The sequence below is a fragment of the Apostichopus japonicus genome, chromosome 11, assembly GCF_037975245.1.
Source record: "Apostichopus japonicus isolate 1M-3 chromosome 11, ASM3797524v1, whole genome shotgun sequence".
Taxonomy (NCBI): domain Eukaryota; kingdom Metazoa; phylum Echinodermata; class Holothuroidea; order Aspidochirotida; family Stichopodidae; genus Apostichopus; species Apostichopus japonicus.
The window spans coordinates 20,834,013-20,861,212 of NC_092571.1; the positions used below are offsets into that span (position 1 = coordinate 20,834,013).

At 36.8% G+C, this 27,200-nt stretch overlaps 1 protein-coding gene across 4 annotated transcripts in view; it reads right to left on the minus strand.

Moving 5' to 3' along the window:
* Positions 1-27,200, minus strand: part of LOC139975614 (basement membrane-specific heparan sulfate proteoglycan core protein-like) — a 181,990-nt gene that overhangs the window by 97,390 nt on the left and 57,400 nt on the right. For 2 of the 4 annotated variants that reach the window (XM_071983658.1, XM_071983657.1), the window contains exons 5-8: positions 26,851-27,008; positions 25,497-25,571; positions 6,892-7,077; positions 32-232 (exon numbers count right to left, since the gene is read on the minus strand). In XM_071983658.1, coding sequence (XP_071839759.1) covers positions 32-232; positions 6,892-7,077; positions 25,497-25,571; positions 26,851-27,008 — 620 coding nt within the window. Of the gene's footprint in view, positions 1-31; positions 233-6,891; positions 7,078-20,693; positions 20,718-25,496; positions 25,572-26,850; positions 27,009-27,200 lie in introns of all 4 variants that reach the window. The other 2 variants (XM_071983659.1, XM_071983660.1) reach the window with 2 other exon arrangements.

Here is a 27,200-nt window from a genome sequence, read left to right on the forward strand (position 1 = left end):
CTTCAAACTATTCTATTAAATTAATACTTACGACAAGCAAACTCGTCCGATTCATCATCGCAATCAAAGTCCCCATCGCATCTATATTCGTCAAGAACACACTGGTCGCCAGAATGGCAACGGGCCTGTCCACTGGGACAGCGGCCCTCCGAGCTGGTTGGCGAGGGCGTAGGAGTACCTTCAGGGGTGGCTAATGATGGTGTCTTGGGGTTAGGCTTAGAAGTTACTGCTTCTACAAATGTAAGATGAGAATGCAAAAAGTGGTATTAGTTTTTAACAAATGCTCGCTGTTGTCTAAAGAGATCTGGAATATACCTTATCAACCATGGAATCCCACCATGATTGATTTCACCCACGTATTTGCAACGTTGGAATCAAAAGTAATTGCTTTATGCTGCGTTCATTTTGTTTTCTGTTTTCATCTTTGGTATTCAACGTTCTTTTCTAAAACCTCAGTCAACTTTAGTACAGAGCTCGCTAATCTCAAACTATTGTTCTCATCCCCTCCCCTGCCCCTCCCATCCCACGCCTCACCCCCTGCTGACCTCAAACTATTGCTCTAACCCCCACCCCCTGCCTGACCCCCCTTACCCCACCTGCTCTTCCTGTTGTACACTTGAATTATCAGCATCTTCTAGCTAATTCTCATTAATTTGTTGAAATAAAACTCAACTATAAGTTGATGAGATGAGAAGTACACCTGTTAGTTTATCATTTCAATAATTCATTTTGAAAACTTTGCTCAGTTAGCCACTTATTTCATGTATTACTGGCGTTGTTGCTCTCATGACTTCCACTTCTTAGGACAAGCTTCATCCAATGATCGAGGTTGTTCGTCACCACCACTAACGACCACTTAATCCAAGGCTCAAATGTTTACCGTGACAAGTTTAAACTCCTACAGATACTCGGAGATATTGTCGATTACCATTCCATGAAACGTCATCGCAGTAAAAATTACAGTAACAACTGGTTAGGAAATCAACAAGCGCAGAATCAAGCCCCCGTTCCCTAATTCAGATAAATTACTTCCGAAAGTATGTGCCTGTGTTAGTATTGCACAGCAAACAGTGAGAGTGACTCCTGGTTGATTTTCTTCCAAATTTAACCTTTGACCTAAAGCATTACCCATATAAGGAGGACCATCTAGCCCTTGCACCTTCACCTTCTCATTGAGAAATATTTACTACACTATTTACTAAACAAAACTAAAACATGTCACTTTAACCAGCAACACATTACAGAAAAAGCACCAGTGGAGTAATATGGTGTCGTGCGGGGGGGGGGGAGGAAGTTGGTTGCAGGGTAAAAGCTGGTAAAGTGAGCTAGAGAGAGGAAAGCAAATTGAACAGAACAGGGGAAATAAGACCATTTCTTGAAAGTATTAGTAGACTCAGTTCTTGGATTCAAGAAGTGATGAATAAGCAATGAGGAATATAACAGATACATGCCAGAGCACAATCCATTGTAGTAATATTGACCATACATGTGGTTACAACCAGTTGACTGCTCAAAATTATAAAGTGATATTAAAACAGACACAAACCCTATCATCATTAATGGTCTATGTGATAGAGATAACTGTCATCAACAACTTCACCGACCAACTAAGAAAAATCTTATTCCATTTTGGGAGATATCACAGGTAAATATGGAGTGCAAACTTCACCAGGAAGCTTCTATTAAGAGTATGTTCTGCTTTATCAGTCACAAACAAGCCAACCGCTGAGCTAACCTTTAAAGTAGCACGGACATCTTTTATAATTCCAAATATTAACCAGCTTCACCAGTTTGTTTTCCTGTGAGTATAGGTGGAGATGAAGAACCATAAAACAACCCCCATATTTCCTTCCTTAGGGAAGACCACGACAAATCATGGAAAGTTCATATCAACTTTGATTTGAACTGTTACATACTTTAATCAAAACAGGCTTTGTTCAGTACCCTATAAAAACTGGTTACAAATGAAAGGGTAGATTTGAAAGAACAGATACAAGATACCTTATCGTTCTCTGGAGGAATTAATTCCTAAAAGTGATATGATTAAATTTTGACCTACAAAGTAAAGTCCAAGAATCCAGAAACACTCCCCCCAAGTGACAGGTTTGACATTCCATAGTCTGATAAACAGGATGTAGTTGCCCAGGCAACCTATAAAGTTTTACAATTTAAAAGGATGATGATGTTACGTGGGATATATATTTTATTATTAAACCAGACTGACGCATTAAAAATTCTTCCTGATTTTAAATTTAAACAGACATACTTTAAGCAGCATTTTGCATCCTTTTCTATGATTTTTCTCAACCTCACTGACTCCACTGTGCCATAAACGACATACATAACTAGCTTATCTATTTAAATCTTACTTCAAATGGTGGCATAAAAGTTGAAAAATTTGCAACTTCCAACTTTGTTTTTCTCCAAGATATTTTCCGTTGGGTTGAACAAATACTTCAAAAGTTTCAAAATATAACACCATCTTGCATCTAAGGACCCTTTACATATCAAAGATTGATGCCTTCTCCACGTAGACCCCTTCCCGGGCCACAATGGGACACTCATTTACAGTGCTCAGCAATATGATTGCATCATATCTATTTACATCAACATACATCTGGGTTTGCATCAACCACTTCCTGATGAATGATTTTGCACATATCTTTCAGAGCATGGACACATCTCTCGTGAGCATGGACACATCTTTTAGAAATTCATCACTGGTTTGATGATGAGTCTTTTTGGCGTATTCCATACAAATGTGACAGCTTCCCTTCTGTATACGCACTAATTGTTTCCACAAAAATCCTTTCTATACTACAATGCAGCTGATACCTTGCATTGCTAGATAGCTATAGCTGGTATGCCCATCACAGAACTAAGTTTTGAAACCCTTGATATGTACCTTGCATTGCTAGATAGTTATAGCTGGTATGCCGGTTACATCTCTATGTTCCGACGTCTCTATGTTCCGACGTCTCTATGTTCCGACATCTCTATGTTCCGACGTCTCTATGTTCCGACAATTTTTTTGGACTCTAATTTTTTTTACCCAAATTTTTTCGGACTCAATTTTTTTGGACCAAAATTGTTGACCAACATGTTTTTCGGACCAACTTTTTTCGGACCAAAATTATTTTAGACCAATATAATTTTATGACCAAATTTTTTTGGGACCAAACTTTTTGACACCAACATGTTTTCGGACCAACTTTTTTCGGACCAAAATTTTTTTGGACAAAACTGATTTTGGTTCCAAAAAATTTGAGTACAAACAATTAAATTTCGGGTCACAAGCAATTTTCGGTCACAAGCACTATTTGGGTCGTAACGAACTTTGGGCCCTTTTTTTCCTGAGAAAAATTTGGTGCATCCAAAAAATTGTGTCCCCCAAAAAGGTAGGTCAGAAAAAATGTTGGTCCAAAAAAATTGAGTCCCCCCCAAAAAGAAATTGGGTCCCAAAAATTTGGGGCCCAAAAAATTAAGTCCCCCAAAAAAATTTGGTCCGAAAAATGGGGGACCAAAAAGATTGAGTCTCCAAAAAAAAATTGGGTCCGAAAAAATTTTGGTTAAAAAAAATTAAGAGTTCAAACAATTTCTCGGAACATAGAGACGTCGGAACATAGAGACTTCACCGGTATGCCCATCACAGAATTAAGTTATGAATCCCTCGACACATACCTTGCATTGCTAGATAGTTATAGCATGGAGCTATAAACCTGGGAGTTATAGCTGGTATGCCCATCACAGAACTAAGTTTTGAATCCCTTGACTGATGTAAAAGTTTTATTACCAATTTACCAGACATGCAGACTACACATTTGGGGGGGGATATTGTTTTGTCTTAAATCTCTTCCTTTCTTACAATTGGGATCTAATTTATAGTTGTTGTTAACTATATGTTAAATATTAAGAGCTGGAAAAGCAATTCAAATTTCAGAAACACTACATACATCAACAATATTTACAGTTTAAACCAAGAGAATTTCAGCATTCTGGTAGAGTAAATGAAAGTTGGTCAACTGAAATCTATGGTCCAAAGATATCTTTATATATTTTGAAGTGCAGTAAAAGAGACAGGTATGGGGGGGGGGAGGGAGGGAGGGAGTGGGGGAAGGAAAAAGTAAAAGGATGGATACTTTGATTCAGTTCCACATACTTAAGAGATCCTATAGTTAGTCTGTGGATATGCCAGGGGTTGGGTGGGGGGGAGGAACCTTCTGCAACCAGGGTTACCATACTACACACAATGAGTTAAGGCACATATTGTCCTGTGATTTAGAAGCTCATACATATCGCAGAAGGTTATGTATTTTGTTATAATCAAATTGTGAAGCTAGTTGATCCTTTACACATGCTGCCCCCCAACCCCCTCCTTAACCTCTCCCCATACTTAGAGCTAAATATAGGGTTATCAATTCATGTACACAACCAGATGTTTGGTATTGATCTGGTTTATGCCAAACGGTATGCACGCCAAATCCATCATACCTTCGTTTTGTGACTATATAAGGGCCCAAATATATCCAGATGTGCGAAATTAGCCATGTGCAGTAGCTTTAAATGATCAAGTTTGGAATGAAGCAGTCCAACATTACTACATAAAAATCCCATCCATCCAACAATGCTGTTTTGGTTCATTTAAAGGTCATCACCATTGCCCCTAAATATGCTAGATTATCAGATAATGGTCACCCATGCTCACATTTCCTCTCTTATCTACACAGAGGAATTGAAAATAACCCTCAATGGCATGGGAACAACTTGGAGGATCAAAGCTGCTATTAGAAAGTACTTTGAAAAATTTCCAGTAAATTTCTGAGTGCTTTTATTGGGCCAAAACTAATGACCTTTTAATAATTCCATTTTCAGATGGTGGAAACATTTATGTCTGATAGCAGTATGTGCGTGCTTTCCGTCAACATTCTCCAACAAAATACAGCAGCATCTATTGACTGAGCTGCTAAAATGGAGCTGGTTAAAGAAAGGGAGGCTATATTTGTGAAACCCCCTCAGGATAATTCCCAGCAGGGTTTCCCTAAGCCTAAATCAATTTTGCATGGTATACTTCACAAATTATCAAGCTAGCAAAGAGATCACGATCTGATGTGAATTAATCACCAACAAGTTTCAATATCAGAGAGCAATGGCTGTAGATCTATGAATAATAAAATATAACACTGTTTTCATGAAAGTTGTTGAAAAGCTAACAGTATATATACATAGATACACGTAAATATATATATATATATATATATATATAATATATCATATAGGCATGCATCAGTTATTACATCGCATGCCAATAACATACAATCAGTTTCCGTGTTATAATGTGCATATATCATATAGGCATGCATCAGTTATTACATCGCATGCCAATAACATACAATCAGTTTCCGTGTTATAACCCTTCCATATTGGTGATGATTATTGGGAAAGTCGTTACAATAATAATGATAAGAAAAATATAAGTTTAACCACTGAAAAACACATTGCAAATTATTTTTCTTTCAGTAGGTGCCCGAAAATTCTCAGCATATTGCCCGAATTTCACAAAAAAATTTGGTTGCCCAGCCCCCCCCCCCCCCCGCCTCCTACGCCTGTGACTCTCAAGTAAAGTTATAAGATTATGCAGGGTTTTCAGAGTACATTTGAATGACTATAGAGAATGAGAGATCTTGATGGATTTGATTAATTTGTTTGTTCCTAAGGTAATGGTGAGCAGACGTTTATTCCCACCAGAACATAACATAGTTCAAGAGGTGCACTATATGGTTAAGTCAGTTGATAAATACATTAGCGTTTATTTAAGTAAATGATTATTTAATTAAATAAATTCAGGACAGAGCAAGTCTCCCCGATGAGTTAGATCAAGTACAATCATATTTCGGTCAATATCTTGAGTATTTGGCATTACTAATTGTATAACATAAATATAGCAAGTAAACATATACACTGATGTCTTTAAATTCTGTTCGTTAGGAAGTCAGAAGTCACAATAGAACCTGGTCTCCCCATACAAGCAACGCTCGACAACACCACTCCTCCAACTTTGCTAATTTCTGTTGTTTGATTAACAGGATAGAGCAAGTCTCCCTGATGAGTTAGATCAAGTACAATCATATTTTGGTCAATATTCTTGAGCATTTGGTATAACTAATTGTATAACATAAATATAGCAAGTGAACATATTCACCGATGTCTTTAAATTCTGTTTGTTAGGAAGTCTGAAGTTACAATGTACCTGGTCTCTCCATACAAGTAACGCTCGACAACACCACTCCTCCAATTTTGCTTACAGTATTTCATTCATTTATTTTGTTTTATCGACAATTGTGTACAATGGGAAAGGAAGTCTCCCATAAAGTCTTAAAAAGACAAGGTAGGAGACTCCCTGGGAGAAAAGAAAAGAAAAATGTACAAATATATATAATACAGAATAAATGTAATTTCTGCTGTTTGATTCAACACTGACAGCATTTAGCGAATTTCGAGTGGTATGGCTCATATGCTAGGTATAACACAATAGTATGATGATTATTAACATAGGCCAACCTTTGATCGAAGCCATTCAAAATAGTACAATATGACAGGTACAGAGATAGGACCTACAGACAGAAAGATAAGGATAAACCTGCATACAAAGAAAGTAGTACTAGTCTTTTTTTGCGGTTGTGTCTATGTCTGGCATTCCTGGCTACAACAAGGAAATACAGTGTCTGCCCTAAGGCCAGATGTCAATAAACAGAGCTATAGTTGCTGATAGCAGCTTATAGGACCCGACATACATCTGGTAGGACCGAATGGACCATGGAAGCAAACAGGCTGGCAGGCAGACAGACAGACATATAAACAGACCGACACACAAAGCTTGCATCTTTTACTTACCAGGACAGCCAGTTTCATCCGAACCATCTCTACAATCTCTAAAACCATCACAAATTTTCCCGTTTGAGATGCAGCCACTCCCATCGCTACATTGGAAAGCTGAATCGCCGCGGCACCCGTGTACGTTTGGGGCAACGTTCGGCGTCGTCGTCGTCGTTGTGGTAGTCTCGGGAACTATCACAGTCACTACACATAAGAGTAAAATTGCACCGTGTAATCCTGGCATTTTGATTTTTGCTACAATTATCACAGATTATACATCTATTGTTCTGCAAAAGTCAAACGTGTTGGATAGATCACATGGATGTCAACATGTGACACATTGTGACCATGTGGTATGTGTTCTTTATTTGTGACAGGGAGGGAGGGAGGGTCTTGTCCGTCTGTTTACTAAAGTACTAAGTTTTTCGTGTGACTATATACCAAAGATTTAAGTCAGACACTAAAGCTCCTCGAAAAGAAAACGTTTAAACAGCAGCAAAATATTCCAAGGACTTTTGCATTTTTTTATGAGATAATCATGTTTCATCAGTCAAAGAAAAAAAGAGCTTGATGCTGAAAAATGTGGGTCTGTATATTTAATGCTGATTTATCGTTCAGTTATGTGATAATATTTAAGTCAGTGTGAAAACTTGGTCAAGTGGATGTTCAAAATGTTCCAACGGTGAATGGCCAAATGATTACTGCAATGTGTCAGCTGAGTTTTTCTTGCTTTTAAGGATAAACTTTAATTGAATCAAATGTTTCAATTGTCTAATTTGTCTTGTAATAATTGATAATGAAATTATAGTGGAAAGTTAGGATATTATCAAACTGAAATTTGAATAAAAATTCTGTTAGTATACGGAAACCGATTCAGAATCTGTGAGATGTATTCAACGAATACCACCAATTTTCTAACCTCACTCTATAGAGAATTTGCTCACAAACCAATCGACCGAAATAAGCAGCCTTTAATTATTTTGTGGAGCGGGAAATGAAGAAGGACTATGAGGAGTGCGAGCCCCAAAAGAAAAAAACAAAATTCGTAAACATGCAGACAGTTTATTTCAAAATCCAAGGTGGGTCCGATTCTGCCCTGATGACGTGAGTCACAGTTTTGATCAGCCGAGGTTATCATAAACCTTGAGAATCAAGATCGAAACCAATTCACAGAGATCACAGTGAAGTCAAAATCCAGACGCCGCTCATAAAACTTTGGTCACAGTTCCAAAAAATATTTCCAAAATATATCCTTCACCAGACAAAAAAGAAAAAGAATGAGTCACTCAGCTTGTCAATAATTTGATGAACATTATTTCCCAGCTAGCTCAAAGAAACATTATCCACAAAGCTGTTAAAAAGTATTTGGGAAACCCAGCTAAAACAATCCTCCACCAGGAACTAGAATGACTTTTAAGTTGATCTTCCAATTCCAAGGCAGCATAAAAGAGACAACCATCCAGGGTAACAAAATCACCTAGGGAAATATTTTCCACAAAGTTTGGTAGCAAACATGAGAACCATGAATCTCAAAGGAGACCCGTGAAACATCAACGGTGGAAACCAAACAAGTGAAGCAACTACATTGGTTAACTACTACCTTCCTGTCAACAAGTGTCTACACATAAGGCAACCAGCTGAAACTCGCAGAGTTTGCTTGAGGGGACAGGCAAAACCTTGCTTGCTCAAACAGTCCAGGCTACACACACCAACGTAAAAAATTGGAAAGGGAAACATGTAACCTTTCAGCAATGATGATTTCCTGATATGCTGATGCTATGATAGAAAAATCAGAAAGGAAACAATCTAACGCACTTAGGGGAATTCCAACCAAAGAAGTGATCCTCCCAGGTTCACCAATCTATACTTCCCTCTCTAGTTTATTTAGAATCTGAAAGACTTTGTTTCTATCAATTTTACAAAATATTGAAGCAGTTCAATATTTCCCTCCCCCCCCCCCCTTTTTTTTTCTATTTATTTTTGTTGTTGTGGGAGCCAAGCTCCTTTGTGAATGGATTTAAGCAAGTGTTTTCAATCATAGCAGAATACAAAATTTGAAAGGGAGACAAATTTATAAGTATATCCCAACTGGGGAATTTGATTGAGGATTTGACAAAGGGTTCAATTGTGTTACTTCCAGTGAGTGACACAGCTTCGCCAGCTGAAGGGATTACCAGGGTTAGAACTTTCCCAGTTTTCCGAGCTGGCCTCCTTTTCGCAAAGTCTTCAAAGGAAAAAGATCAGTCAACAAATGTAAAATGTTTTCAACAAACATAAATAAAAATCTCTGAAATACCCAGACATGGCCAGCTGACATTCCACTGGTTTAACTTTTCATGCAAAGAAGATCAACAAACAACAGAATAGAAAGTGCAACCATTCTATTTACCTACATTGGAAAGATAAACTTGTACCAAGATTTTTAGACTTTATTGTAACTTTTCCAACGAATAATGTTACGGAGCCTGCTAGGACGGCAAATGCTTGATGGATTAAGTAGGAGATGATACTAAATCAACTTTTTCTTACTATTTATCGTATAAAAAGTTCAATAATAGAAACATCAAGAAGATTGCAACTTTCTCTACATTAGATCAATTTAGTCGTATGGTTTTATTTCCACAATTCAGACGACAACTAAGTCCTGCAAAGATTGCAGTCAGAATGTGTCTTGTAAACGATACGTGGCTGATGTCACAAAATTGTGACAGATCTTTTCCATTTTCAAAATCTTAAAGTCAATTTTGTACTTAGAGACTTTTTGACTGATTTCTGAAGAAAAAAAAACCTTTCTATCCTTATTAGTCATAATTATCTGGACCAACAAATTTTAAGAATACTTCCTTTAGAAATCCCACAAAACCTCCTATTTCGTCCGGCAAAATGGGGAGTTCAAGGTGATTAATTTCAATAAACGCAGGATAAAATTTGGTAAGAAATATAGATATGCTTGATGTGGTTGGAACCAAGTAATTATCTTTGGTAAGTGCAAATACTGCTTTAAAATATCCTTAGTATTTTAACAGATAATTTACTATATGGACAATCAAGTTGCATAAAAATCAGTGATGTAAACAATTATTGGGGGGGAATAGTTCTCATTGCCCTTATCTTGCCCCTCCTCCTACTCCCCAGTGTTGGGAGCCCTGAGAAGGAGGGGTGTTAATCGTATTTCATTCCTTAAAGCAGCTGGTTTGGTTAAATTAGTCACCAATTTCCAGCAATTCTTCCAAACTGCCTACTAAATAGTCAATCTATGAAACCACTATTATTACTAACACTATGCTGTACTTTCATCTATTTTGGTCCTTTATTCTAGCCCAACATGGACCAGACATTTGTAGCAGTGTAACACACAAAAAAATCAACTATTGGATGAAGATAACCTTCCTTCATCAGCATCCTGGTTTTTTTTTATAGTATTATTATTTTCACTATTTTTAGATAAGTTTATTTCTTTTACCTTTACAAACATACTTGCACTGCAAGGGCTCACTGATTGCCAGGGACTTGAATCCTTAACTTAATTAACAGTGATATATATCTCTAATTTGACACTTGCTCCAAATCTATCTAAATGACTTTAAGATTTATCATTTGGGAAAACTTCACAATCAATTTGGATGAATGGAAGTCAGATTGCAGGTGGTGATTTTGTTGTCATGGCGACAAGTCACATGTGTTTTTCATAGAGAGGGAACAGCACATGGGTGGCAATGTCTGGCTGTGAATTGGAAAAAAAACTGTAACAGAATCAACAGTTAGGACTAAATATGGGACCATGTGGTCTACCCAACCCAGTTTTGTTTGGCAATGAAAGTTGTTAGCCCTACAGTATAAAAACTTGACACAAAAATTACAAGGAATTTGGGAAAGAAAGGGATCTAATGATGCCACGACTGGACATTTCCACCTTGAGCCTTGAGGGTGTTAAGAATCGTGATCACCAACCAAGACAGAGAAACCGCAGCTAGACTAGACCATTTCACATGAGGGGGTTTGGTTGTATCATTGCTAGAAGCAGGGTTGAATGTCTGGTGATTAAAGGTCATTAAGAACTGACATCCAAATATGCTAGAAAGTCAAATAAATGGTCACTGATCTTGAGTATTCGACAAACATGGCAACCACTGCCCTCAAGGAATCCTGCCTCGCTGAGACATTCTAAAATGTCTCACATTGTGAGCATATCTCTCAATGTCGCGAGGCAGTACGCACAAATGATTTGGCAGAAGCACAGGAAAGGTACTTTTGATGACTTTTAACGAGTCGGAAGTATGGATACCCGATGATTTCAGTTCAGATTAAAGGTCTGCCGTATAGACCCCAACTACAGCACCCTATCATGGAAAAGTTTCTTAAGATTACGTAATCAACCTGCCTTGGTCATAAGTGCATAAAATGGCCTCTTTTTACCAATTAGTCTGCAACGCCTGCCACATATTTTTTCTTGTATGAGGGTCTTTGTGTGAACGCTGTATGATTAACTACATTGTAGACATTAACATATTTCCACACAGCATTTACGCAAAAGAGCCAAATGGTGTCAAGAAGCTATGCAGGCTAATCTTAGAGCCTGAGGTGGATGACGACCGTGGCAGGTCGATTACGTAATCACAAAACTTTCTAGCTATAGCGTGCTATAATTGGAGCCAATAAAGCAGATCTTTAAATATCATTCTTTTAATCTCTTACAGGGAACAATTTATCCGGTATCGCATCGTAAACAATGATATGAAAAATGGGCTAATTGCTATACAAGTGCAAAGTTTTTTGTTTGTTTTTTTATTGTTTTTAAACACGCACCACGGTATTTTGTATGGTAACAGTCAGGAGCCTGCTATACGACATCCAAGCACTAAATTTTTCCCTGATGTGCAACTGTGTATATATATATATACAAAACAGAAATCTTGTGCTTAGATTGCAATACAACCATACTGTAAAATGTATACATATATGTAGATCATATACAAAAGATTGAGGAAATTCCCAACAAAGTTTCAGGAAGAAACTTGTTGTAGGTAAAACCTGACTCATGTATTTATTTACAGTGCATCCTAATGGGAGACATTAAACTTGAACTACCACACAATATGATCTACTTCCTACATCTCCCTAGTTTGGACAAACTTCAATAACTTCACAGAAGAAAATAAATTACTTTCCCTTTTAACTTCTCTCTCGACTTTTTTAATCTACATTAAGCGGACCTACCACCAAGGAGATGCAATTTATTCTTTTGGCCTTTAACTGCAATCTGTTAAAAAAAGGGAAGCATATTTATTCAATTTCAAACCAATGCCACGCTAATTTGTGCTTGTGTTTTGCCCGGCATGGGTGCCGCCAGGGGTACATGCCATCTCCGAAATCAAGCCCACCTGTATCCTTTGTTAGTGTGCTATACTGACCGTCCTCAGAGGCCTCCCATTATTATCATAACTTGAAAGAATACTTTCAAATCTCTGGTATCCACGATCTTTCAACTGGTTTAAAGTAGATGAATAAATAACGCAAGAGTTGACACTTGAAAGAATTAGGTGACCGAAATGATTTTTGAGCACCCTTCGGGGTGGATATACAAGATTGAAAGGAAAGTTTGCAGAGACTTTCTACAGGATTACCGTCTCAAGAAAAACATTGTGTTTAACTGCCACCTTTAAAGGGAAACATGATATCTTGAGTTAGGGGATCAATTCCGTAACCGCAAAACATGTCATGCAGATTTTGAAAATCCATTCTGTGCTTATGCAGGAGCTAATGTTTTTTAACAAGAACTACTTTCAATTCATTTGTCAGTTTCAACCATGCTATGTAACTCAAAATACGATTAAAATCGATGAAAATAAGACACCTTCTCAGATTTTTTCATCACTTTTTACTGAACTAAGATGTATACGTCCTACATTTTTCTATCCATTGAAGATTCAAGGTTTATCAAACAAGCTGTAATAACAGATTCAATACGATCCTCAACATTAGGTTGCCTAGACGATTCTTCATTTTAGTATTATTAGACACATGTGAAGGGAAACTTGGAAAAACTTTCAAACTTTTTAGCTGAGGATTTCTCTAAAACTGTTCAAAAGTTATTCACAGATGTTGAAGACTTCTGGAAAAAAAATGTTACAATTTTTTTTAACCTCCTATGCAAAATGCAAAGAAATTGCTTATTTTGACAATATTAAAAAAAAAAACTGTTCCCCTTTAAACAGCTATCAGTAGCAATTCTTTTGAACAGCTTGCATTCTTTACATTGAATACGTTATATTAATCTTTAAAAAAAAAAAAAAAAAAATCATCTTCTAAGAGTCAGAGTGTATAAAGTATCTCTACACTCTTATTGATAACAATTCAGATGAAACATGAAAGCATTTATATCGCTTTGAACTTTTCTTTTCTTTCTTTCGTGTGTTTTCTCTCCAGCGTGATATGAAAGGTCTATAAACTATAACCCAGCTCATGCCCCTTTATCTATGTCTGTTGTCACCCCCTCCCCCCCCCTTGTGCTAGTAAATTAATTACTTCCAGTTGCATGATTGCGTTTCAATCTAAGGAGGCGTTCTTCGCAATGACAATAAGAGATAAAAGATCGATAAAAGATCGGTCCTTACGACACGGATGGACCACAAATTGTTGGCATAACTGACTGTAGAATTCCATCCGACTAATATAACGACGTGACGATTCATTGGGAACATCCTCTGATAACATATTAGTGATGATATATGTACTGGATAAAACATATGATAATTAAGCTTGACAATTAACATTTGGAGCCTGTACTATTGGTACATGATCTTGTTGCTACAACTAGGTGCTGTACAATTAGAGACACATCAACAACACTGACTGCCACAGCTATCTTCAAACATTAATTGTTAGCATACTGATGAGAGAGTTCACTTGGGAATGGGGGAGGGGGGGATGATATAATTATACGACCCCTTAATTAGTACAAGTTAATAACCAACATACAGCTTTTCTGTTCCTTTATAATGTTAGACTACTTTTCCGAAAATCTTGTTTTCCGATTTACAAGCTCAGAACCCAATAAAGGCAATAGGTCATTTAATTTCCCACTGAATCCCACAATGCCCACTACCCACCTCCTACCCACCCCTACTTTACTTAAGGAATGATCATTCCTCCTGGAAACATTAACCGTCATTCAACTTTATACCAATATTGTAGAGACAATGATACTAGCAAATAAACTTCAGAGGTTCGTATTAAAGTGAAGCAATTAAACATTTTGTCAGCCAAAATTTCCTGGACTGGCCTAAATATTTTTTTTAAAAAAAGTGTAAATATAATTAGAAGCAACTATGGGATTCTAATCACACATGGTTTCTGTGTTATATATTGAAGGGTATCTATCAATCATGTATAGTCCGTTTCATGGCTTCTCATCACAATATCACAATTATGATAAGAATTAAACACAAGATAAAACAAAATAAGACTTTCAAATCAAGACAGAAAACAGATTAATAGCTGATGGCACTAGTTATCATCTGTCACATGAGACAATGACAACACCCTACTCAATGAGAGTACAGTAAGTTATAAAAAATTTTACCCTCCAGGAAAAAAACCTGATAAAAATCTGATTTGTTTACAAACTTTGTTATGGAAATAACTCACAAGGGTGTAATTGATCTCCAAGAAAATATAATTGAAAATATTCTTGTCTTGGCTTCCCAATGATCATCACCACCGCTTGTCACCCTGTTGGAAGAAAGCTTCATTCCATTTTCAAGAGGTGAGGACTCCCCAAGGTGAAGGAAGGTTTCAATCATAGCTCGAAAACATTTTTTCCGCATTCACATGGGATTACTCGATAGTGATTGGAAGTTGTAAATGAAGATTATAATCAAAACTACCTGTCTGCGACAACCCAGCTGATTTGTTACGATTCGTTTTCCCTCAAAGTCGAATTGAATCATTTACCAGTTATTTTTATGACGCCGAGTCTTAACTCCTGACTTGATTATTCGAGTCACAGGATCGACTGTGTGGTTAAAAGCTTGACAGAGTTTTCGAGTCACTTTACATTGGAAACTTGATGACTCCAGTCACGGCTCGTTAAAATGCTGTTGAATGCGTTAATACCCCAGCTCTGTTAGAAACGCCTGAATCTACAGTGAGATCTTGCCACAGGACCTCCCTCTTTTTTCAGTTCCAAACTTTCACATATAAATGTGCATGGTTTCCGACACCTTCGCAGATCTAAAAGATTAATTGTTAAAGGGTGTGAAGACTCGCGCAAAAAGAAACGTCTAATGCCGGTAATCTGACCTAGTTTCGAATGAGGTGTAACAGAAGTGTTAGACACCACCATCGATCCCAGAAAATACGCACACAGCTTGCTACCTTCGGTAATTAGACACTATAGTGTACAGTCAGTACATACAGCTGCGGTCAATACCCACAGCACAGTGTACAAACGATACAGCGATTGACATCTCAGGTCCAGCTAAAGATAACAAGGTATCACGTTTCATTACTGTCTGCATTTTGTAGCGACAAGCAGAAAACTTCACTGGCAAGCAACGGAAAGTTAACTTTTTCAGAGCGCAGCACACGGTTTGGGGCGAGTCTTCAATGCCTTTAAAGCTGTCCGATTTATGCATTCAATTGCAAACAATTGCAAACCGATGCCTGGAATCATGACGGCCTAAAACAGGTCCTTTAGCTTAGATATGCAATTCCAAGTATTTATCATGATGTAACTCTAATCCAAAGTATGTTAAGAGTTTTAGAATGTTTGACGGGAATTAATGATCACGTTTGGAAGATCAAATCTGTAATTTGAATTCCTTGACGCCCAGATCAGGTTAGACAGCTTTAAAGCAGCTTTTGAAGTTAGCTTTAAATTTGATAAAATGTTTTGATGCTGCTTTTCTTACTACTGTACAATCTCAAATCAATAGAGCTCATTTAGCATGTTCATGTAGATGTTTTCACTGTGTTATATATATACATCACTATGACAAGATCAGACTACACAATGTGGAGGATTGAAACAACATTATAATATATTATTATATATATAAGTACTGACTCATTAACCTTCATTTAGTGGCAAAAATCAAGACTCGTGAGTGTCCTAGTGTGATAAATTTCAATTATTACAAATGCTGCTTTAAAATGCCACAATTCATGAGCATGCAAATCCCATATGAATACAGCCTACAGAACTAGTCTAGCTATTATTATTATTATTTTTCCTTTTTTTTTTTAAATTTTAATTTAAGGAACTTTGGCATCATGTCAAAAAAGAAAAGCTACAGGCAGCTGCAAAACTCTGCCCAGCGAGGATGAATCAAATATCAAACAATAAAGGAATTTATCTGCAAACCTGCAGTACGTGCTTACTGTTGTGAAACTGGAGGGCAGCATAGATTTTTGGCCTATGTGCAACCTGGAAGCATACACACTGTACAGCTATCCTCTCAACATCATACTTTTGACATGGCCAGGGAATAATTGATCCAACTATTGCATCGTCAAATGCTGTTCAAATATGGTCAATTTGCTGTACAAGCCCAAAGATGGATAATGGTTAACTACAAAGGAACCATAGTATTTATTAAATGACAAAAATCAGAGCCTTCGAAACAGATGTATACACAAAGTATGAGGAATGAATTATTCCCTGATGATCCCTTAATGAGATGTATTAAATTATTCCCTGATCAGTGATACTTAATCAGATGTATTAAACTATTCCCTGATGATCCCTTAATTAGATGTATTAAATTATTCCCTGATCAGTGATACTTTAATCAGATGTATTGAATTATTCCTGATGATTCCTTAATAGATTGTATTAAATTATTCCCTGATGATACTTTAATCAGATGTATTAAATTATTCCCTAATGATTCCTTAATAGGATGTATTAAATTATTTCCTGATGATACTTTAATCAGATGTATTGAATTATTCCCTGATGATCCCTTAATGAGATGTATGAAATTATTCCCTGATCAGTGATACTTTTATCAGATGTATTGAATTATTCCCTGATGATCCCTTCATGAGATGTATGAAATTATTCCCTGATCAGTGGTACTTTAATCAGATGTATTGAATTATTCCTGATGATTCCTTAATAGGATGTATTAAATTATTCCCTGATGATACTTTAATCAGATGTATTAAATTATTCCCTGACAATACCTTAATGAGATGTATTATATTATTCCCTGATCATTGATACTTTAATCAGATGTATTGAATTATTCCCTAATGATCCCTTAATGAGATGTATTAAATTATTCCCTGATCAGTGATACTTTAATCAGATGTATTGAATTATTCCCTGATGATCCCTTAATGAGATGTATTAAATTATTCCCTGATCAGTGATACTTTAATCAGATGTACTGAATTATTCCCTGATGATCCCTTAATGAGATGTATTAAACTGTCTATAAAGAAACTGGCTTCCAATTCACATTTGTTATTTGAACATTGATAGATTCTGTTATTACAGTCAACCAGGTTTGGGCTTCACTATGACTTAATGAAGACTTCTCTATAGATCTACAATATAAAACCAACCCCCCTACCCCTACCCCCACCCCTCCCCTCCACTCCCCCAACCCTCCTTACCTGCATCTCTGATATAGCAACAATGTATGACCATGGTGTACATGCATGTGTTTGGCACCCTACACAGTAACTACCACAGGTAATGTTCGCAGAATGTACTGGAGAAAGATAACCTTTATCTACAAATAAATAGAGCTACAAGATGATATGGAAGAGTACAATGAACCCAGATGATAAATACAGAGCTTATAAATAACAAGAATGCAAAAATGGAACCAATTTAGTACATATGTGAGCTACATCCCATTAAGAGAGACTATATAATAATTATCTATTAATGTACCAATGGCTGGCTATACCTATGGTGTGCATGTGCAATAAAATAAGGAACGGATTAACCATAATTATGACTTGAGGCGAATAGGTGATATACTGTACATGAATATCCATAGGGTATAGTGCGGAATAACTGTAATCGTCTGTGAATCAGCAAACAGCTGGATGAAAGTTTCTTCAGGAAATAACAATGATTCCATACTAAACTAATGAATATGCATGTACTGTAACTCTCTTGAAAGTCACTCAAATTGAGACAAGTGTTTATATGGTATTGTCAGGTCACACAAAAAAGCACAGTTTGTAGTTGTAACGTGAGTAGGTGGGCTCGAATTATAGGGACCTACAGGGGCAAGGCAACTTTCTAAGGGCAAGTCAGAAATTGGGGTGTCCTCTGAAATGTTAGGACCTCTCAAAGCAAGTTTCAAACTTTAAAAGGGCAGCAAGCAATCTTTTTTTTCCAATGTGAGAAAACATACACATTGAGATGACAACAACCTGCAACCTTTTTCTTTTCTTGTGTTTTTCTGTTCTTGACACTACTGAATTAGCATTTCTCAGACAGCAAATCAATACTTCAATGATTACCGATCAAGTTCATCATGCACGCATGCATATCAACTTGTCCAGAGAGGCACTGCCATTGTTGCCATTGAGTGATTTTTAAAGGTATTACCGTAAGTGGTAGGGCCATTGATTCATCTAAGCCCTAATGAGGTGGTATCAATGTTCTGTTTCTACTAGATAAGGAGTTCATATCGTCAATATACCAGTGCTAAGAGTTTGAAGCGTGACCTGAAAGTGACATTTAGAGTGGTAGTATTACAAAACTATCCCTATAACAGCTGCTTGAATTATAATATAAAATATCATAATCATAGTTTTCATCAAGCATCTTCGGGAGTAAAGGAAGTAATAAGAATTTAGTGAGAGCTGCATGGATGGATGAGAATAATAATCCTAAAGAAATGATATTACGTCTGTACACTGTAAGCTTATCTTCGTGTGTGGGCATGCACATCTTTCTCAAAAGTGTCACTGACATTTTGCCTGAAAAATTTACAAACTTGAATCTATTTTTGATGTACTGTTATGAATACAAAGGGAACCACAAAACATTTCAAAGAATCCTCCAAAGTATTGCAAATATAATGCTATTTTGGGGGGCTTAAATAAGCTCCAATTGAGTTTATTTAAAAACTATAAATAAAAATATGTTCATGCAAGAAAATTTCATATCCGGAGAAATCCATCTTACACAAGGATTTTGTTGTTATTATGCATTTAAGTCGATCACAGATAGTAGTCCAGCTAGATCAGAAGAGAGGGAAAGATGTGAATAGATTCATCTATTGGTAGGATGGCAAAGTGAGTTCCAGTTTTACATATAGATCATATCCAAGGGAACTAACATCTTTGTTTACAAGTTAAAGATGTTTACACTAACAAGATTCTACATTTCATTTCCACTCAGCACTGTGAATAATTATCTCTTATCATTTAACCTATTTCTAAAAGTTGGAAAGAATTGGAATTATACTTATCCAAACCCCCCCCCCCCCTCCAACCTTAGACCCAATGATCTCCACTTCTGACCTTTTTTGGCTCATAACTCTCTTTTTTTTTTTCCTTCATTTGATATTGTGGATTCCCATTTGACTGTTTACAATTACAATTTTTTTCGTTTTTCTTTCATGAATTTAGCACAATTGATCTAAAATTTATCGAAAAAATATGAAGAAAAGAAAATAAAATAAAGAAAAGAGACTAATTTCTACCAGACAAACCAATGACTGAAACTACAAGGTACCCTCTGTTATACTACAGAATCCGCTAAAATCATGAAAACAAAGAGAACGTGAGCAAGAAGAAAGGTAGCTTCCGAAAATACATACACCGTAAGGATGTTTAAGAATGGAATGATGTGTTGAGTATACGTGCATGCAACCCCTGCACTACCCCAGTGGCGTAACCAAGGTACATGAAATGCTCCCAGAGCCAGCTGACCTTAAACTGAGGTCTTGTTGAATATTCATATCACTAGACGTTATGCAGATTTTCATTTCTTTTTGTCCTTAACGTTCGCATAACAACCTACCAAATTATATCAAATCATTGCTTTGAAATACCGTTTATGACATTTAATACTAACATGTGTATGTATTCAATTTCAGACATTTTTGTAAAAAAAACCTTATCAAATTTTATATCAAAAATACTCTTGTTTAAAGCTATATAATCACCAAAATGAAAGAAATTCACTTAAGATTAGAAAATCAGGATTTCTCAGTTGAATTCATCCCCACAAAAATACCAAGATATATTGGTAACTGACTACACAAGTACATGCGGTACATGAAATGAAGCAAAGATATAGGTTACTGTTAAGTCTAATAGTTACTTGCTACAACTGAATCTGTATAATATGAAAATGAGATGACTATATAATATAGGCTAACATCAGTCATTAATCCATACCAACCACCCACAAAAGTCTGCGAAAACCAACATTTTACCATTTTACCTTCCCATTTTCCACACAGCCCTATCTCTGTCTCTCTCATCTTCCTCCCAATCTGCTCCTCTTTCTCTCTCTTCCGCTCCTTCCCCCAGCCCACCCCCCTCCCCCCTTACACCCTCTTTTCACTCCTATCTCTCTCCCTATCCTTGTTCCTCCTCACCAAAATTTGACGAGCTTCATGACAAGAAATCACCATTTGCTTAACCTAAAAATTTGCTTTAGGATTCAGCCTGTAGGTTTTACATCTCTCTTTAAAAAGTTTTTAGAGTCCCTCCTTTTTCTTTAACCCCTTAAAAGCTGGTTACACCACTGAACCCATGAAAATAGGCAAAAAAGAAGAATAGATGACATAAGAATAGTTTGCGATGACGGAAGCAAGAATTAGAGAAACAATCCATACCTGGCTTGTCGCATTTAACGACGTCTGGAAAAATTTAAGAAACAGAAAGTTGTCAGGAAAGTACTCCAAAGAACAGAGCTGCACTTTTTGCTAAAAAAAAGTATTATTTGCAGTTTTATGATGAATGCATGAAGATATTGGCAACTATTGCACCCTGATGGCAACACCTTAAAAATGTTGAGAAAATATTTTCATCATGAAAGCTGCAAAAACAAGGGTCAATAAGAATGCATTTGTTCCAAACAACCAGCAAAATTTAGAAAATTAGAATATAAGATATTATACATATTTTTCGGTTGCAACCAGAGCAATACATCGGCAACTTGTTAATATATGTACAGACATTTGCCTTCAGAAATGTACCCATATCTGATCGATGGGCAACCCTCACCACAGATTGGACGCGAAAAGCAATTAGAAGGGTACACGACTATTTTACTCGACCAAGTCACTTATTCAAATCACATTAAAAGTGGGAAGTTTCCCTTCGGCAATAACTGTGCATGGCATTCTGGTCAGTGCCCTAACACTAAGCATATTGTATGTGCACAGTGCTGTACCATGCACTAAAATATTACAATTAGGACTGTGATCTATCAACGATGTCATCTGACTTTTATGCCAATGTTTATTAAAATTGCTCATGCACTATTTTTACATTAATTGGGGGGGGGGGGGTTCATGACACACAAACAATGAACAGAGCTATGGTATTACATATACATGTGTCAAAATTCTTAATTGCTAATTTGAAGTAATGCAGCACCTACTGTAATAGCTTCCTACTGATTAAAGGCAAATTAATAAACCACGCCTAAACATTAAAGTGAAAACATCCATAGGTCTGTATTGCTTCAAACACCAATCCTACATTTGCCAATCCCTGCTCTGCCCATCCTCTGGAAAATCAGGAGTAGTAAAATAAAAGAGTTACCAAAACTGTGTTCTCTCATTTTAAAATGAAACAAATCTGTAAGCAAACTGCTTAACCACTAAAGACCCTGTTTCAGCGTCTGTGTAAATTTAGAGGGCCTGACATTTCGATCCCCTCTCATTTTAAACGGAATTAACCAGTTCTATCTTGACAGGTTTTGAACTGGTTAACCTGTTGATTCCTGTTATGGTATACCGTTGGAACAAGTTAATTCTTTGGGCGAATAATCGGTTATCAAAGATATTTTGGCCCCTTCTGGATATGTTCCTGCGAATGTCCGTGCTTACAAACACTTGATTATTCCAATAGAGAGTTGTTTGTGTCACGTCAGTTAAACGCCTAATGAACATCGGTTGTTTTGTACAACTCTGATGTTTTGGTGAAAAATTGCAGAGATTTTGGTGGACTTTTCTTTTTCTGTCTTCGCGATCTATCAGTTGAGTATCTGATATCATAAGACTGCAAAGTCAATGAAATTTGCATGCAAGCATACATATTACTGAAGTAGCAAACTGATACTGTACACGATATTTAAACCTTACTATGGGTGAAAAGCATAACCTGATGCAGTCTGTACACATAACCATCTCTTTCAGACACTGATCCAGGGAAGTGTTGGGGATTGTACACTCCTCCCCCCCCCCCCACCTCATCCCATCCTATCCCTCTTTCTCTAGCTCACAATGCAAAAGTAGTTAGAAGTACAGCTTGCATTTTACAGCTTGCATTTTGAGCTCATTATAGACCTAATTTCATGTCTAAATATGTCTCAGAATTCACCATTTTGACATGTGAAATTTTACATTTCTCGGCTTCCAAATCTGCCCCCTTAATGACACTTTTACATGTTAATTTTAGTAACAATATGAGCTTGTTTTGCAAGGTTTCTTTATATTTTTCCCTTTGCCATTCTATTATTAGTAACAAATCACATTCAGACATCAACATCATGATTACAACGTTTCCTAACATATCTGACCACATTTTGGCTCAGAGTGGATTGGAATTTAAGATATCTGTATATGAAGTTTTACTCTTTCATGAGTGTAGTGAATGTCAACATGTGTTGACTCAAATATTACAGCCCCATTGAAGAATGTCTCAGTTAATTGCTGCAAAATACTTAGGAGTAGACAATGTGCCTCCACAAGAGGCTGGACCTATGTTGTATTTTGCATTTCTATCCGCAGAATATTTAAATACACATTAACATCTGTGTCGTCCCCAATGATAGATGAATCCATGTGAAAAAAATGGTTTTAAAAATTTATAATTGATTATCAGAAATCAAATTTAAAGTCACTCAAAGGGTTTGACAGATTAGGTATTGATGTCATTGATGACCATATACTTAACAAGCTGTCATTTTAAACACATTGATATCTGTGTGGTCCCCCAATGATACATAAATATTCATAATGGTGAAAAAAAATGGTTTTAAAAATTTGTAATTGATTATCAGAAATCAAATTTAAAGTTACACAAATGGTTTGACAGTTATGTATTGAAGTCATTGATGACCATATACTTAACAAGCTGTAATTTTATTTTAATTTAAATTTTTCTTAACGTTTGTGAAATCAGCTTTGATATCTGGCAGCCTACATCACATACAACAATAACAACAGAAACTGCTTCCATGTTTAACTGTCCAATGAACCTATTGTATTAACCAAAGAAACTAAAGTTGAGAAGAAAATACACAGAATCAAGAAATGAACTATAAATTTAGTCAAATAAGGAAGAAGTTCCCCGAAAATGACCGATACATCTTTTACCGTCATCATATTTTCGATATTCGCGATTTTCTTCACTGTAACTGTGTGATATAAAGTTTCAAGCATGACATTCCTCGATATCTCGGAATTATTTTCACGGTTGGAATCTGCAGAATATTTCTTATAAAACAATTGATATTATATAGCAGAATGATAAATTAAAAGGTGAAGTTTAATTAAAGACAAGGAGTGGAAAGAACGTTGGACAGCATCCACACAATGTCGGTCACCTGGAATGTTACAGAATGTACCACAAAAAGGAGTCTTTGTTGGGTAGAGGAATGAGTGGGCTGTGACAAAGAGACAGGGGTAAGAGGCACAAGTTGGGGTGGGCGGGGGTACATGAGTAAGCTGAATGGGTAAGGTATTGAAGGAATAGGGTGAACAATTGCAGAACAGTTTACTTTGGGTTTGCAAACACCAATTATGATATTCGTCTGCTCGTCCTCGAAAAATCAAAGCCTTCTCAGATTTTGACAAGGATAAAATGCACAGAGTTGAAAAGGATGTAAATTTGACTCCATAAACAATTGTACATTGCTATTCACTGTGAAACAAATAACTCCATGTAAAGTGAATTGGAATCGAAGCACTTAATGAAAGCAGTATATAAACAGACAGCAGAAATGCAATGTACAGTAGTAAACAATGTAGTAAACTGCAAACGAAGAAAAAGAGTACCCATCTGAGGCAAAATTAACGATGACATAAATTACAACATGAATTAACGATGACATCAAAATGAACTAAGAAAGAAGGAAATTCAACAGATTCCACCATATTTCCTTTTGTTTTTGAGTAAGAAGCTATCCAACCGCAAGAATAATATCAGATACCATGTGAAGGTGGCGTTCATTGAACCGACCAAGGAGCAGAACGAAAAAGGAGACATCATGCACTAATTTTATTAAGAATGGAAGTAGAAGGGGGGGCAGCAAGGGGGGTTAGGCAGGTAAAGTTATTAAGTATTAACAAGTGTGAGTTTGGATCTTCTTTTGTGAGATTTGTTGGTTCTGCATGAGGCAGGTATGACATGTCAAGTAGATGTGAGGTGTACAGCAGTTAAAGGAGTTGTTTGTATTTGACGAGATAAATGTCCAGGGGTTGTTTGTATTTGACAGTATAATTGTCCTGGGGTTGTTTGTATTTGACAGGATATGTCCAGAAGTTGTGTATTTGACAGGATAGATGTCCAGGAGTTCTTTGTATTTGACGGGGTAGATGTCCAGGAGTTGTTTGTATTTGGCAAGATAACTGTCCAGGGGTTGTTTGTATTTGACAGGATAAATGTCCAGGTGTTGTTTGTATTTGACCGGATAAATGTCCAGGAGTGGTTTGTATTTGACACGATAAATGCAAACAGATGAACCTGTAGTCCACAAATAGTGAATTAAACATAAAATGTAAACAAAATGAAATGATAAAACATTCTTCACTCAATGACTATGTTATGTAAAAGAACTGTTTGGTTTTGTCTGTAGTTGTAGCAGGAATGCTAACATGTTGTAAACATAAGTGGTTGTGAGGAAGTGTACAGCAGTCATGGGGGAATATTTTAAATTTGACAGCATGTATAAATGTATTAACGTCTGTGGGAGTCTTTTGCCATCAATAACGAAAACAAACGCTAATTTATTTTGGCACAAAATGTAACAGAAACGATATAACAAAGAAAACATTCAACATATACATAAACTTTGCTCCTAGAAGGAAGTTTTGCGAGTGGAGAAGATCCTGTTAGGATCAAAAGATCACAATCTCTAAATTCTGAATGCTTTACCTATATGCGTGGTATTTGTATTAAACAAAAGGTATTGAACACGTTAATCTTTGTCATTTTTGAGTCATATTCAAATGAATAATTTCAAGATCCACCTCTATGAAACAGATATTTATTCCCATCCAAACCCCAAAATATGCAACAATGCTAACGATGAGGTCTGTAAATAAAGAATGAGAAACATGTTCTACCTTGTTCTGCCTCTTCTCCCCTCCCTTTCCTTCCCCTCCCCAACCCCCACCCCTCCCCAACCCCCCACCCCACCCCTTCCTTCTTTCATTCCTACCGTTTGAAAGGAATGAAGCACTTACTTGGTATACATGTATGACCTGACAGAGTAGCTTTGCAGTCAAAATCTTCGCCACAGTCGGCAAACTCACAAGCATCTACAAAAGAAAGAAAAAAATCCAATAAGAATTGAACATGATTATAAATGCCAGGTAATTCAAAGTTGTTGAGAAAGAATTTCAGCACTGAACTGAGACTCCACAACTTTAGAAAATACTCAATACCTGGCTCAACTCTTAACACTACACTTTTTTTTTTTAAAACATACTGTTAGGGTTACTTAATTTGAGCACTCTGTTCCCATCCCTGCCTCCCTCCCTTAACCCCCCCCCCCTCCTTCAGAATCCCATAGACCCATTATCATTTAACAAAAGTAGTTATGAAAAGTAGGAAAAAAAGCCAAACAAATTTTCACCAGCTTGTACGTGATTAATAACAAAGAGATCAAGAGAAGCAAACAAAAATGAAAGAAGAATTAGGTGCCATTTTAAGAATTAAAAGTAAATAAAAGATCCCCTTTAAGACTTTACGAAGGAGACCCTTGGCAAAGTACCCACAATTCTCCTTGTCTGTTTGGATCCCTCACATATTTCCACTCCCCTACCTTCCTACCTCCCACCCCCCCTCACCCACCCCTGCAATGACATGAAAAGTTTTTCTATTTCAAATACCTGGATACATTACCATCAACCATTTCCAAAAACCACTTATATCACTGATCATGTGACGCATGTTATCTTCTATGTGCAAACCACATAATGCTGTTATTTCTCCCCTCCGCCCCCTCCCCCCATTCAGGTGCAATAAGCTGGCAATTTCTCTCAACCATTTAGTTACAAAAACCAAACTCTGTCCTGATTCTTATGCGAAAGTAGGTTCTAAGGCTAGATAAATCTACTACACTGTACACTATTCGTGTGTTAATTAGTTCTAAGGGTACCTCTTGACGTCTGGTTGAACAAGGAACAGACTTTTTCCCCTCCAGTTTCTTTAAAACATCTACTACACAGGGGCGTAGCGAGGAATTTGCCAAGGGAGTGGCGAAACTTGTAAGCAAACTATCTAAGCGTAGCGCCACCATGAGTTGGCGCGAAGCGTAGAAGAAAATTTCGGCCGAAAATGCCTCCTAAATCGCTGGAAATGCCACTTCCCAGGCCTTGCAAGTTGCATCTAAGCATGTTTAATTTTGAAATTACTAGCGATATCATAAAAAAATACAAAAAATATGCTCAGTGGGGGGGCGGTCGCCCCCTTTGCCCCCACCCCCTTGGCTACGCGCCTGCTACCACGACACACAAAACATACCAAATAGCAGTCACACTCTGCTGTTTTGATAAATAAATTTAATTAGCTGGCTAAATTGGAGTAGGTTCTTACTTGACACTAAGGTGTATGAGAGTTGATTGCTCAAGACTCTTAGATTGCCCAGGCTGCCTCTCCCCACCGAACCTGTCAGAACTTTTAGAAGTTGATCATCGTTAAAGTAAGACTCGGTGCCCAAGTCAATGTGGATCTCGACTCCATAGTCAGACTCTCTGCGTTAAAGATGAAGAAAGGAAACAGATTTCAAAACACGGCCCGCTGATGAAATGTAAAACGTACTGGAGACATTTCTCCCAAAGTTCTTCTTTTTCAATAAAATCATATTGAATGGATGATATTTCAATGCGTTACCACATTTTATGACTCCTACAGACATTACTTGAGAAAGTCAAGTATTTGTGAAT